We start from the raw sequence: 16,327 nt of genomic DNA, 5'->3' as shown, positions 1-16,327 counted from the left end.
AGGTTGGTCACGGCCAAGTGGTTCGACCATCCCCTCCACCGGGGCCCAGGAAGACCTCCGGGTGCCCACCATATTCTGGGAGTGTTACAGAAGACGGGTAAGTGAGCAGACATGCCCTCAGTGCGTCTGTATCAATGTTCACGCATGGAAGAGAGGTATTTGAACATTTGTACTAATTCTTTTATTTCCAGCTTCGGATTGTGTAAGGAAATGAATGTGCTCGTTTAATTTCGGAAATTTGACCCCCTGTGTTAATGTATCTGGTCCCTAATTTGCCCATTATCCTCCTCACATAGTGGATGTCCTATGTAAAATATTGAGAGACTTTGGTGGTATACATTTGGCCAACGCAATTCCGTCTTACCCGCGGAAATCTGCGTGCAGATTAGTATATAATATACCCGAGCTATAAGTTGTAAAATTGTAATATCTGTAAACTGAAACCATTGTTGCAATCGCTTTAAAGTCGAGTGATAATGTTTAAAATAAATAGGTAATCAACTGTCATCAATCTTTAACATACCTTAAAAATCACAAAGAAGTCAAGTTAAAGGAATTTATTTAAAATAAAAGATATAGAATGCAGGGACGCACACATCAGCGTTTGAGCCCTCCAGCCCCTTGCCTAGTATCGTATAGAAAGGGCACGCTCTGTAGGTAGCGCTCTCAAGCTCCCCTCCCCACTTATCCGTTGCGGAATTTCCATTCAGGGCTTGACGACATCAACTTTCATCTGGCGTCCCTAGGCAAGGAGGTTTGACGGTAATCTTTCAATATTTGGGATGAGCTCGCACATCATCTTCGTCCCAGTACCCCTGCACCCAAGAATTCAACGGTCAGTTACAACAGTTGTTGGGCATTTTACCTCAGAAGAGGCTACGGCGGCTGTAGGACAACCTCCCCAATAGAATTGGTGCGCGCATCCAGGTCAAGTGGGTGGCAGGTCATACTGATTAGTGCCCTCATTCTGTCAAGTCCTGTGTAAACTTCATACCAGTTGGTCATTACTGAAGTAACATCACACATTCTGTCAACCTTTGATGTTCGTTTCCTCCTTCCCTTCTGACTGCTTAATTTTTTTTTAGTCAAGCAGTGTAAATAAGACACGTACCTGCGCATACGTCCTCTGCGCGGCGAAGAGGCTGCTGAGCGTGGGGTTGGCTGCAGTGGCGGCCGCCGGCGCGGGTACGGACTGGACGTGGCTGAAGCCGGGCCCAGATATGGAGAGCTGCAGCCCGTTGAACGGCACCTGCTGGCTCCACACGCAGCCCGCCAGCCACGTCGCCACCAGTGCTACCACCACCTGCTGCAGACACAACGAAACCCCATTGCTCACCAGCTACACACTAGGAACAACTTACGAAATTTAAATGCCTTTGTTATTAAGAAGTACAATGCAATATTCCTTCGGACGTGTATGCATATCTGAAGGATCCTTAATAACTCAGGCACTGCTATTTCGTATTCATTCAATACCTTCCTGGACGGGAATATACACTCGTGCTCATAAATTAAGGATAATGCTGATACATGGTGAAACAACGCTCTGGTGGGCGGTTTGCAGGTTTAAATCACCTCGAGGTGTGACCTGCGGTCGTCACACTGTGGCGCTGGCAGCAGTCCACATACGCAGAGGTGTGCTGGTGCATGTCAGTTTACGGTGCAGCGAGTATGTGTGCAGACGTTTTAAGACGTGCTAATGGTGACTGTGTGTTTAAAATGGCTCAAAGAACACGTATTGTTGACTTATGAGAGGTAGAATAAATACTAGGGCGACTCGAGGCTGGTCAAACGCAGCAGGTAGTAGCACGGGCCCTCCGTGTGCCACAAAGTGTGATCTCAAGATTATGGCAACGATTGAAGCAGACAGGAAACGTGCCCAGGCAGTGCGGGACTTCCACAGTGTACACCACAAGAAGACCGAGATCTCACCATCAGCGACCGCAGACGGCCACCGAGTACTGCAGGTAGCCGTGCTCGGGACCTTACCAGAGCCACTGGAACAGTTGTCTCCAGACACACAATGTACAGACGACTGAACGGATGTGGTTTATTCGTCCGGAGACCTGCAAGGTGCATTCCACTGACCCCTGGTCACAGGAGAGCCCGTAAAGCCTGGTGTCAAGAACACAGTACATGGTCATCGGATCAGTGGTCCCAGGTTATGTTCATGGACGAGCACAGGTATAGTCTGAACAGTGATTCTCACCGGCCTTTCATCTGGCGTGAACCAGGAACCAGATACCAACCCCTTAATGTCCTTGAAAGGGACCTGTATGGAGGTCGTGATTTGATGGTGTGGGGTGGCATTATGACTGGTGCACGTACACCTCTGCATGTCTTTGGCAGAGGAACTGTAACACATCAGGTGGATCTGGACGTCATTTTTCACCAGTATGTCCTCCTGATGGATGATAACGCACGGCCCCACCGAGATGCCATCGTGGAGGAGTACCTTGAAACAGAAGATATCAGGCGAATGGAGTGTCCTGTCTGTTCTCCAGACCTACTACCCCATCGAGCACGTATGGGATGCTCTCGGTCGACGTATTGTTGCACGTCTTCAAACCACTACGACACTTCAGGAGCTGCGACAGGCACTGGTGCAAGAATGGGAGGCTATACCCCAGCAGCTACTCGACCACCTGATTCAGAGTGTGCCAACCTGTTGAGCGGCCTGTGTACGTGTGTATGGTGATCATATCCCATATTGATGTCGGGGTACATGTGCAGGAAACAGTGGCAATTTGTAGCACATGAGTTTCGGGATGGTTTTCTCAACTTATCACCAATACTGTGGATTTACAGATCTGTGTCATGTGTGTTCTCTATGTGCCTATGCCAGTTTTGTGTAGTACCACGTTGTGTGGCGCCACATTCTGCAATTATCCGTAGTTTATGAGCATGAGTGTAGATAACGTGTGAATGGAGGTTGTGACACATTGACGAAGACGTAGGAAATTTTGGGTCTAGCCATGATTAGTGCGCGGATAGTCGAAAAAAATTGGAAATTTGTGGAAAGGTCTTATGGGACTTCTTACATCATCGGTCATTAAGCGTAAACACTACATAATCTAACTTAAACTAACTTACGCTATGGACAACACACACTCCCATGCCCCAAGGAGGACTCGAACCCCCTACAGGACGAAACGCACGGACACGGATAGCGGAATGGACCGCTCGTGTAAAGCGGGAAATCGGGATTCGAGTCCTCTGAGTCCAACATACAGCCGAATGGTGGTTCATATTCGCAGTTAGAGTGCATTTCCGGTGTACCTTGTTTTCATTCGTTCTACAACAATACGGGCAAGGATGAAAGTAATTGTCACCAGATGTATTATTGTCAAATAACATAGCTGGGCTACACTTGGATCAGACACAGAAAGAACTGCTACAGAGTCGTAAAGAAAATAACTGACATATCCAGAGCGACAGTGATTCAACTACAATAATTACACTGAAGGCACCACGGTTTACGGTAGTCCCCTAGACATTACAATACCGTATGTGATCACCACGTGGAGCAATGAGTACCCTCAAACGTAATGCCATGCCGGCGACAAGGTGGGTGAGGTGGACAACTACTGAATGGGCGACGGTGGATGTAAACGTAAGGCAATACCTCTTCCTATGCATCTCACACTTGCTCGACAGTACTGAAGTCAAGGGATCCGGCAGGCAAGTCCATTCGCCAAATAGCCTCTTGTTCCAAGATGTCCTCTACCTTGCACCTGTTCAATGTATTCTCGCGTTGTCACCAGAAACTACGCATGAAACGACGCACATGGGAAAGTCAGTACGCTCATGCGACGTTTGCTTTTCACAACATAACACCTGGACGACCAAAACGATAACGTTCAGCGATGTTCCTGGGTGTATTACGTGCATCGACCTTCCGCCATGTGAGAGTACGTCTACAATCACTAGACTGAATCTGGTCTCACCCGAGGAGAAAACGCGACCCCACTCCTCACTCTCTGCTGCTGGCACCATCGCACACAGTGTCGCCGACGTGAGGGTGTCAACAGGATACAGCGTACTGGTCGTCAGGAAAAGACACGGCGCGCATGTAGTTGCCGTGTCACTGTGAAGCGCGAGACTGCGTGCGTAGCAGTCCAGTTAAATATGGTTGCAATAGCACTCGCTGTCTGACGTTGGTCCTTTACTATCTGATACGCAATATAGCAGTCATCCGCTGTTGAACTTAACAGTTCCTTCGGACAGCAGTGCCTGTGGTTCGGAACGCTCCCTATACACGGGAAACAGTGCTGTTAGCAATACCAAACTCCTGGGCAGCATTCGTCACACTTAGTTCCTCGTCCTTCTTCCAGTTTCCCTATAATTATTCGACGTTTGAAGTCAGCCAGATATTGTCTCCGGGCCACAGTGCACCGTAACTGCTCACTGATTCACACACACACACACACACACACACACACACACACACACACACACACACACACATTATCTTTCCCCATATCTTCAATTGCCTCGTGTTGCGGTGACATCTCCATTTGGCGCTACAGTCACGGTGGCATCACGCCCCCTGACGTCAAGACTGGGAGATCTCTAGCAACGATTCTCCCACACGTTCATTCATTTCCATCTAGTTGTCAATCTGTCACGTTACTTCACCTATCTCGTCTTTAAGATCTGCAGAGCAGTTACATTCGCATCTTCATTTGTATTTACGTATGTGTGCTATGCAATCTGTCCTACGATGCGCACAGAAGAGACACGTAATGCAACAGTATAATGTCCCTCCTTGCTACTCTACTATTTTGCTTTTATTTTTTGTACGAGCTATGGCGTAGACTGTCGGAACTTTGTGAGCACATTTTCGAGTCACACAGCTTTTTTTCTTATAGTACCTCTCAGCAAAGACCGCTGAGCATTGACACGTTCAAGTTGTATAAACAAATCCACCGGTTGTTCTGTAAAAATAAATCTATATGTCGTGTGACTAGGGCTCCTCGTCGGGTAGACCGTTCGCCGGATGCAAGTCTTTCGATTTGACGTCACTTCGACGACTTGCGAGTCGATGGAGATGAAATGATGCTGATGAGGACAACACAACACCCAGTCCATTAGCAGATAAAATTGGCGAGCCAGACGGGAATCGAACCCGTGCCCTTGCGATTGACTTTCTGTCGTGCTGACCACTCATCTACTGGAGGCGGACAGCTGCAAATCTTCTTGATTAATATGACTTGGTAAGAATACCAAGTGGATTAACAGTGCTCAAGAATTTGTCGAAAGAAAGTCCTGTAAACGATCTCCTTCGTGAGGGAATTGCACTCCTTAGGATGCTTTCCATAAAGCTCAGTGTCTTCAACACTTACGCGATTGTTTCAACCTTTAACTGTTCGGGAAACATATTCTTGGATATCGTCATTTTTTGTGTTTTCTGTGGTTCCTTAATTCGTTCCATGTTTTCATAGATGTGGTCCGTGAATGAAACTAAGTGAATGGCTGATTTGTGTCATAGCCGTTTTGCTTCATTTCATTTAGTATCTTGAGTGAAGATGTTGTGCTCTTATTAGTCGAAATATATGTCTTGGAGCGTTTCTTAGTCGTCCTGCTTACACCAGGATGTCCGTTACTAGGCGTTTGCGAGCACATTTCACTTGAACATTTTACTTCCACTGTGGGTGTTTATCGAACATCATGATGCACGCAGACCACCTAAGAACAACTCAGGACGAGACATACGGAATAATAAGACCTCTAAGTTGGCTGTGAAAATGCTTCACAAATAAAGAGAGGCGAATAGCTTACAGTATAAAATAAACAGCCTTTCACTTAGTTGCATAGACGATCCACATCCCCAAGAACATCACTAGATCCTTGATGCTTGTGAATGGTTCCATTGGTTTGTTGCTGACAGTACAGTCAAATAATAGCGATTCTTTTCGTCATTTTTCTGCATTAGATAGCATTCACCTCTGTCCAACGTATTCGAACCAAGTGCTGATCATCAGTAACTCTTTTCGCATTTCTTGACAATATTTTAATATCTCCTCAATCATCATATTTGCAAACAGCCTCGAAAATCTTCCACTCATAATCGTCAACAACACCAGGAATTAAATTTGTCTAAGAGTGTTAATTCTGTTCTCCAGGAGGGCTTAAATACAAACTGTTACCTCTCTCAATACTGTTATCACGTAGTATGGAATAAAACGATCCGACTAAGGGATTGAAGAGGCTTTCACATTGAACATGGGAACCTGTCTCGGCCAACATCATCCAACGAAGCTACAGAGCGTCCTATATACTCATGTAGGGACCAATGGCTGCCACTACATATCCACTTTCAGAGCAAAGATCAGTTTATAGGCTGAGGAACAGCAAACTCAACTTCCGCCAATTACCTTTTAGCGTTCAGGCCGTTAAATAACGTCCAGTCTGTCTGTCCTTCTCAAACAACACTGCCTGGAAGTACAGGGTGGACAAAGTAAAACTCCACCTTAAGATAGGCAACACTGTTTACATCTTCTGCACGAGAGACTGGTGATGTAAGATGGTTTGTATGAATTATTTTTCGGACCATTTTTACCTTTTTCACCTTCTATAAACATAAGTTAGCTGTGGTGGTAGTGTCATGCGTAGGTCTTCATAACGTGTTCTTGATCGATGTTTCTATACATTAGTTCCTACACTGAATTTGCCCTCACTACACTCTCTACGAGTTCTGGAGGTCTTTCAGTGTCGTTTTGTTACGGTTAAGAAACAAGACATCAATGTAGGTGCCTCACGGGTAAGCAGGACGAAACTGGTTTCACGAAACCTGTACTCGATGAATCGACGTTATTTTCTAAGAGGCATCGTTCGTCTCCTAAAATTTGATCGCTTTTTATCATAATTTCTCGAGTGTGACAAACGGTCGAAACTCTATCATTGGGACAGTGCCATGCGTTTCACGTTGTGAACTTATGATTGAGTCCCCTCGATGTCTTGGCTAAGTCAGCTGGAATGCAACATCACAGTTTCCCACGAAGTCCATCGCTATTTTTGCCTAAGTAAAAAGAATGAACACCTATATCTATCCGTCCGAGCTCTGATTGGCCTTATTTTATCGTGGTGATCGTTTCTCCATATGTAGATCGGCGTCAACAAAATATTTTCGCATTCGAAGGAGAAAGATGGTGATTGGAATTTTGAGAAAAGATTTCGTCCCAACGAAAAACGTCTTTCTTTTAATGATGTCCAGCCCAAATCCTGTATCGTTTCAGTGACACTCTCTCCCATGTTTCGCGATAGTACAAAACGCTCTGCCCTTCTTTGAACTTTTTCGATGCACTCCGTCAGTCCTATCTGGAAAGGATCCCACACCGCGCAACGGTATTCTAAAAGAGGACGGACAAGCGTAGTGTAGGCAGTCTCCCTAGTAGGTCTGTTACGTTTTTTAAGTGTCCTGCCAATAAAACGCAGCCTTTGGTTAGCCTTCCCTATAACATTTTCTATGCGTTCCTTCCAATTTCAGTTGTTCGTAATTGAAATCCTAGGTATTTGTTGAATTTACGGTAGATTAGACTGATTTGTCGTGTAACCGAAGTTTAACGAATTCCTTTTAGCACTCATATGGATGACATCACACTTTTCGTTATTTAGGGTCAAGTGTCACTTTTCGTACCATTCATAAATCGTTTTGCATTTTGTTTTGATCTTCTGATGACTTTATTAGTCGATAAACGACAGCGTCATCTGAAAACAACCGAAGACGGCTGCTCAGATTGTCTCCCAAATCGTTATATAGATAAGGAACAGCAAAGGGCCTATAACACTACCTTGGGGAACGCCTGAAATCACTTCTGTTGTACTCGATGAATTTTCCGTCAGTTACTACGAACTGTGACCTCTCTGACAGGAAATCACAGATCCAGTCACATAACTGAGACGACATTCCATAAGCACGCAATTTCACTACGAGCTGCTTGGTGTCAAAAGCCTTCCGGAAATCCAGAAATACGAAATCGATCTGAAATCCCTTGTCAGTAGCACTTAACAGTTCATGTGAATAAAGAGCTAGTTTTGTCTCACAGGAACGATGTTTTCTAAACCCTTTGTCGACTGTATGCCAATAGACCGTTATCTTCCAGGTAATTCATAATGTTCAAATGTTTCAAATGGCTCTGAGCACTATGCGACTTAATTTCGGAGGTCATCAGTCGCGTAGAACTCAGAACTAAATAAACGTAACCAACCGAAGGACATCACACACATCCATGCCCGAGGCAGGATTCGCACCTGCGACCGTAGCGGTCACGCGGTTCCAGACTGAAGCGCCTAGAACCGCACGGCCACAACGGCCGGCTCATAATGTTCGAACACAATATACGTTCTAAAATCTTGCTGCATATCGACGTTAACGATATGGGCCTGTAATTTAGTGGACTACTACTACTACCTTTCGTGAATATTGGTGTGACCTGTGCAACTTTCCAGTCTTTGGGTACGGATCTTTAATCGAGCGAACGGTTGTATATGATTGTTAAGTATGGAGCTAACGCACCAGCATAGTCCGAAAGGAGGCAGAGTAGGGTGGTGCACTCAACAGTACGAGAGTGACTGGTCTGCGAGTGGACTTGCATCGTTTTTCCATTATTGTTTACAAAGGAAATAGCATTCTTGAAATTTTTTACCACTTTAAGACAAACGAAGGTTTGGGGAAGATTACAGTACCACCTAATAAAAAGGCAAGGTACTTTTAAAAGTTATTTTGTCGCTAAAAAAGAAATAGAAAAAAAAGGAAAACACCAAAGTCCTCTTCCATGTCAATACACATGGTACAATGTCTTTCTAGTAAGTACCTGTATTTAATTTTTTGTCATCTGTTCGAGAAGACGTACCTTAAAATCGCCATTGGAATCAAGAGTTTTGCAGATACAAACATCTCACTGGAAGTGGGAATAGATGGAAAGGTGAACGTATTGCTTTCAAAAATAGGACAGGATTTACAGCAGTTCGTTCTTCATAGCTCAAACAAGCAGAAGAGGCGTCTCGTCCTATACAACGTGCACATTATCACCTTAGTGCACAACTTGTGAACAGGTGCATCTCATCTCCAATTCTGAAGGGGATCTGTAATGTTTTGTCCAGCCAGCAGTGGTATACGAGACTAGTCTTTGTCTACAGATACGTCTACATATCGCTAGACGTGTATCTGAGACCAAAATCGCACAAAACCTCTAGGAGCATCTAATAGGCTTAGGGTAGACATCGAAAGCTGGGGGTTCTTTAGCAGAATGAATGGCATCGGTATCGAGAGTATTTCATCTTCAAAATCTAAAGTTAGACCCTTCATAGGTCAAGCCACCTAACGAAGAGAGTGCTAAGTAAGGAAAATAATTCTTTCGCAGTCAGTTCGTTCCAACGGCGGCGTGCGGTTCTTGGGCACAATGAAAGATTCGTTCCGGAAACTATTCCTAAGCTTTTGCTACGCCATTTTCCACATTACCTTTTTTCCCCACAGAAAACGGAGCAATGAGGGTCCCTGTGGAGATTGGAAGGAAGGAGAGAGGTGACTTATTTTGCCCGTCAAACATTGTAGTGTATTTCTGGTAGTAGGATGTTGCCTGTGAAAGGCAGAAGTTCTCATATTCGGCCAAAGAAGGTCTGAAAATATCACGCTGTGTCATAATTGATTCTGAATCTAGCAATTAGGTATGACAACAGCCAACAGCAGAAAAAACAATTTTATTTTTATTTATTAAAGCGCGCTGAACCGCATAACACGATTTAAATTCTTTTTGGTTTCCATCCGCATTACAGAATAAAATGTTGGCCAAGTAAGTATAAACACTACATTTTTAACAGAAGTCGAGGAGGACTGGAAAATAATAGAATAAAACGGTAAAATGTAACCACAACAGTGCGAAAAAAGGAAAGAAATACCAGAATACAGAAATAAATACGTGGAGGAGGGGGACGGGGGAAATACAGAAGTTTTGAGAACGTGATTAACATATCACTCGCGATCCTAAAGAGACGTAACAACCCGTGTGTGCTGAATATTGAATTAGAAACTCCTCCTGGTATCGCTAGTCGCTACAGAATCAATATCAAGTCTAAACTGCAACATCCTATTTCTCACGTGGAATACCACTATTAAAAGAAATTAAATCATTTTCATATAGAGGTAGCCTGCAGATGTAGGATAATGACGAATACGCATTTTCAAAGTGTGTACACAGGTAAGTCCCAATGTGTTTCGGAACAAGACGTCGTCCGACATTCTCTTTTGTCGTTTTTACTTTTCCTTGTGTCGAGTATTTCGAAATTTATTCTTAATGTTCTGCTAAATTAGCGTACCAAACACTAGTCTTGTATAGCAATTGCAATAGGGCAACACGGACAACATCTAGTTTCCTTGTACGAATCACATATACATTTGTCAACAAATGATTAATTTTCTTTGCATGTAAGTTCAATATCGAAAGGATCTTAAAAGAGTTCGAATCGGGATTTATTTGTGTCTGCAAACCGGTGTAGTTTTTGTAACAATTCTCAAAACAGTTTCTTTCAAAAAGCAGGAAAGTGGTTACAATATGTATATTCTCATGAAAAGCATTATACCTTTATACGTACGTTGGCTTGAGGTTGGTTGCATTACCAACAGCAGTTAGAAAACACAACGAAACAGTGATATTGTCGGTTTCAAGATCAGTTCTAATAACCAGTCCCTGCTAATCATCCGATGCTCTGTTTAAAATTAAAGATGCAAGATGACCGAGGTAGTGACAAAAAGAATCTGGAAGCTGCACAGCAAATAACATTAGTCGGCGACTAGTTAAAAGCCAATCCAGTAGGAAATTCGAGAGGAATGGTCATAAAACTTCTAAATGGCTGAATATAATTCCTCTCCCCCCCAACAAATGTATTCGATGAAATGATTTACACGCTGATTTCCCAACAAGCAGACATGTGATATGTGAAGAGCACAAAAGTGGTAAATTGAAAGACAAATGCAGTGATTTCACTGATGAATATCAGTTTTCCCTGGAAAAATTAATGTCAGTGGGACTCCATGTGACTTACGGTAATGGCGTAGAAATTAACTATAATTAGCTGAAAATATTCAGTTGTCAATGCAATATAACTAGCTATTACATAGCGCCACATGCGATCATAGCAGGTGGTACCAACACAGTACAAATCAAAGTTTTATAGAAGGCATCTATTGTAGTCCTGGAAACAACACAACAATTAAGAAAGTTTCAGTACTGAGGTTACTTGAATTTATAGCAATTATCACGCTGTTGGAACTAAGCACTATGTTTTGTCTGCAAGTGGTCGTAGCAGAAAATCAGCGATCTACTATCTTGGTTAATTCTATTTTACGTGTGAGTCGTCTGCAAATGGCATATAGTCAGCACAGCGGAAGAGACAGAATAAAGAATCGAGACGAATGCAGCAATAATTCTGCTGCAAAATGCAGTAGCAAGCCCGAATTTACTGGCCTAACAATGGAACTATTTGTTAGTGCAGAGTGATTATCGTACTAACTACGACGCGGTACCGCGCTGGCTTAAGCTAGATGTATTGAGGACGCCACTAGAGGTATTGGGACTAGATGTGTGCCTGATAAGGAGAACTACATCAAATCCCATTGTTATTTACTTTACTGACTATTACTTTACATTGAAAGTAGTTATCTAAAAATATTGATGTCTTCCGACTTTGTTTTGAATTTTGTTTTCATATATTTGCGAAAGCCAAGACGGTATATTTAATAAAATAGGTAGAAGTAATGAATAGCAGGTACGAAAAAAACAGAAGCTGTGAAAGAGGTCTGTAATCTGTCATATAGGGCCACGAGATATTAGTAAAACATAATAGCTTTTACGTCAATTATCTACAAATAAGACAGAGTTCCTGAATGCCGTGGGAAGGGAAGTCAATGAAAGTCAATGAAAACAGCACAAGGAGAAACGACTGTAAATTTGGCAAACCGAAATGTGTTAAAAATACAGGGAGCAGAAAGAAATCTTATCGTACGGAGTAAAGAGTACATTTATGAACGTGTACTGAGCTGTGCGAAACTAATCAAGAACTGCAGAATAGTAAAATCGGACAAGAAGAAAAAAAAATAAAGCCATAAAATCAAGGTAACTGAGAACGGTGTGCTTAGGAAAAATGATGAAACAAATAAGTCATATCGGATAGGAAAAAAAAAGAAACACTAACTTGTCTAAACAAAAAGAGAAAATTTGCCACCGACAGTGCGAGTTTTATGCACTAAGCCAAAGTACGGTTCTAAAAGTATAAGGGATGGAACGGCCATGGTCTTCATTACGCAGAGAAGCCTTAGAATAGCTGTCGGAACAGAAATACAGCCAATTTGAAACTAGACTGTAATATAAGGCAGAGTCTAGTGGAAATTCCATTGAAGTGTAGATCTCGTTCGGTCATGATCTCGTTGCGGCAAAAACATCAGCTGGAGGTCTTTCAAAGTATTCTGATCGACAGAGCCGACAGAGCCAATCGACGGTAGTAATTCTCATGTTGTGTAACCCAAAATGAAATAGTAAAACATAAAACACCAATATTATATTTCGAAATACTTCAACGTCAACGAAAATGTTATGTCCTTTCTATATTTTAATAACTAGTGCCTGTAGATGGTTCATGGTGAAATAAAATTTAGAGCCACGAATTCCCAGTACTTTCAGAGTGAAATGAAATGTGCGAACAAATGGTTTTGAAAATAATGCCACGCTTTGCTGGTGCTATTTTTCCTTTCTACTGAAAACTTATTTTACTCCTACTAATTTGACTGCTTGTATCTTAAAGAATAGGTCCCAACGGCTCGAGGAGGTGCGTCATATTCTTTGACTACACCCATTTTTATGAAGTAATGGAAAATTCGTTTTTGGATTCCTCCTTTACAGGTTATCTCAGAAACCTTACTTTACCCGAGGGACATGAAAAGGAGCTGGTGGTTGAGTAGGAACTGAAACACAGTTATGATTCGGTCTCTATTTGTAAAAACAGTAATGGAACTAAGACGAAATCTGGAATGGATTTTAAAATTCAGGAAAATGAAATAAAAATCGTCTGTGTAATCCTAAAAGACAGCAAAGGAATTGGAAGATTAGTTGAGCACAATGCATGGTGTCTTGAAAAGAAGTTATAAGATGAATATCCAGAAAAGGAAAACAAAGGTAACATAATGTAGTCGAATTAGAAAAGATGATGCTGTGAAAATGTAGAATAGGAAATACGTTAATAATCGAAGATAGAATTTGCTATTCGGGTAGCATAATCACTGACGAAGGTGTAAGTAGGCAGGATGTAAAAAACTGGAAATAACTTTGAAAGCCGTTTCTAAAGCAAGAAATTACTTAATATCCAATACAAGTTTAAATTTTAGTAAATCTTTCCTGAAGGTATTATTCTCAAGTGTAGTCTTGTACGAAAATCAGACGTGGACGATAAGCAGTTCGTTCAAGGAATGCTGCGCTATAAAAGAGTACTCAAGATTTCTGATAATTAAAGAAGAAAGAAGAGGCACGGAATCGCGTCGAGGAGAAAGGGAATTTGTGTCACAACATGACTAATAGAAGGATCCCGTGGACAGCACACGTCCTGAGACATCATGGAAGAATTTGGGGGCAGGAAGAAGGGGGTCTAAGTACTATAGTGGGAAAACGATGATTTAGTGCAGTACGAAGGTTCTGGTGGATGTATTACAGTAGATGTTGAATGATGGGGAGTTTTGACGTGATGGAAAGTTTCTTCAAGACCAGAATAAAACAGCTAGATTAAATTTACGTATAACAAGGGTAAACAAACAAAGAATACAAACATTTTGTGTAAGGGTATAAAACTGTGCAATAAATAGCCCAAGGAGATTAATACGAGAGCTAAATTACACGCATCTGAAAGAGTCTATTAAAGAATAGCTCTTAAATAATTCATACAACAGAGTAAAGGGTTAGTAAGTTAGAGTAGGGAATTGTAAACGAACATTATACGAGGTGCATTCAAGTTCTAAGGCCTCCGATTTTTTTTCTAATTAACTACTCACCCGAAATCGATAAAACTGGCGTTACTTCTCGACGTAGTCGTCCTGCAGACGTACACATTTTTCACAACGCTGACGCCATGATTCCATGGCAGCGGCGAAGGCTTCTTTAGGAGTCCGTTTTGACCACTGGAAAATCGCTGAGGCAATAGCAGCACGGCTGGTGAATGTGCGGCCACGGACAGTGTCTCTCATTGTTGGAAAAAGCCAAAAGTCACTAGGAGCCAGGTCAGGTGAGTAGGGAGCATGAGGAATCACTTCAAAGTTGTTATCACGAAGAAACTGTTGCGTAACGTTAGTTCGATGTGCGGGTGCGATGTCTTGGTGAAACAGCACACGCGCAGCCCTTCCCGGACTTTATTGATGCAGTGCGGGAAGGAATTTGTTCTTAAAAACATTTTCGTAGGATGCGTCTGTTACCGTAGTGCCCTTTGGAATGCAATGGGTAAGGATTACGCCCTCGCTGTCCCAGAACATGGACACCATCATTTTTTCAGCACTGGCGGTTACCCGAAATTTTTTTGGTGGCGGTGACTCTGTGTGCTTTCATTGAGCTGACTGGCGCTTTGTTTCTGGATTGAAAAATGGTACCCACGCCTCATCCATTGTCACAACCGACGAAAAGAAAGTCCCATTCATGCTGTCATTGCGTGTCAACATTGCTTGGCAACATGCCACACGGGTAGCCATGTGTTCGTCCGTCAGCATTCGTGGCACCCACCTGGATGACACTTTTCGCATTTTCAGGTCGTCATGCAGGATTGTGTGCAAAGAACCCACAGAAACGCTAACTCTGGAGGTGATCTGTTCAACAGTCATACGGCGATCCCCCAAAACAATTCTCTCCACTTTCTCGATCATGTCGTCAGACCAGCTTCTGCGAGCCCGAGGTTGTTTCGGTTTGTTGTCACACAATGTTCTGCCTTCATTAAACTGTCGCACCCACGAACGCACTTTCAACACATCCATAACTCCATCACCACATGTCTCCTTCAACTGTCGATGAATTTCAATTGATTTCACACCACGCAAATTCAGAAAACGAATAATTGCACGCTGTTCAAGTAAGGGAAACGTCGCCATTTTAAGTATTTAAAACAGTTCTCATTCTCGTCGCTGGCGGTAAAATTCCATCTGCCGTACGGTGCTGCCATCTCTGGTACGTATTGACAATGAATGCGGCCTCATTTTAAAGAATGCGCATGATTCTATCTCTTTCCAGTCCGGAGAAAAAAAATCGGAGGCCTTAGAACTTGAATGCACATCGTATAATAATAAATCTCAGAATCCTTTGACATTCAGACAGGTGTGAGACGAGGAGATGGACTATCTCCTGTTTTGTTCAACGTCGTCTTACACAAGTTTATGGAAGACTGCGAGGAAGAATGTAAACGTAGGTTTCCGCGGCCGTTGTCACAGTCAATAAAATTCTTCTGGGTTTGAGGCCGCATTGTCATCTGTAAAATTCCGACGTTTCGGTGACTGTTGCAAGGCGCCTTCCTCAGGGTGTATTGATAACAATTAGCAATACACCCTGAGGAAGGCGCCTTGTAACAGGCGCCGAAACGTCGGAAATTTACAGATGACAATGCAGCCTCAAACCCAGAAGAATTTTATTGACTGGGAGAAAGAACTCAAGGAATGTAGAGTTTGGAAACGAGTGGAAACAGCCTCTATATAACACATCTCGTTTTTGCGCACGACCTGGTTATACTTTCAGAGGATGAAGAGAGTGCCATCAAACACCTCGAGGTACTTGAAGTATATGCATTTAAAGTAAGGTTACAAATCTCATTCGAGAAAACTGAATTCTTAAGTTCAAAGACAGAAACCGCGAACAAGAAAATAAAACACGATAAAATAACTGAGGTCCTATATTTTAAATACCTCGGACGATACATCAAACCGACAAGTCTTGAAAAAATCTTGGCCGAGGGGTTCTAGGCCCTTCAGTCTGGAACCGTGCTGCTGCTACGGTCGCAGGTTCGAATCCTGCTTCGGGTATGGATGTGTGTGATGTACTTAGGTAAGTTAGGTTTAAGTAGTTCTAAGTCTAGAGGACTGCTAACCTCAGTTGTTATGTCCCATCGTGCTTAGAGCCACTTTTGAAAAAAACTCATCGCAAAATAATCGTCTTCAAAAAAGTCAAAAAACTTTAAAGTTTGTCCAAAACCTCTAAAAGATTCATGTCAAGACGGACAAAAATTCGACACTACAACCCAGTCATATAACCAACAGTCCTCTACGCAAGCAAAAGACTGACAACAGAAAACACGAAATTGAAGAAATCAGAGA

The 16,327-nt window shown here is 42.7% G+C and overlaps 1 protein-coding gene across 1 annotated transcript in view; it reads right to left on the bottom strand.

The window, feature by feature from the left end:
* The window catches only part of LOC126454872 (bromodomain-containing protein DDB_G0280777-like), a 77,862-nt gene that overhangs the window by 39,028 nt on the left and 22,507 nt on the right, over positions 1–16,327 (bottom strand). Inside the window, exon 2 of the mRNA XM_050091137.1 lies at positions 1,112–1,306. Coding sequence (XP_049947094.1) covers positions 1,112–1,306 — 195 coding nt within the window. The remainder of the gene's footprint in view (positions 1–1,111; positions 1,307–16,327) is intronic.

The sequence above is a fragment of the Schistocerca serialis genome, chromosome 1, assembly GCF_023864345.2.
Source record: "Schistocerca serialis cubense isolate TAMUIC-IGC-003099 chromosome 1, iqSchSeri2.2, whole genome shotgun sequence".
NCBI lineage: Eukaryota > Metazoa > Arthropoda > Insecta > Orthoptera > Acrididae > Schistocerca > Schistocerca serialis.
Note: the sequence above shows the minus strand (reverse complement) of the source record. Positions and strands in the feature narration are given on the sequence as shown.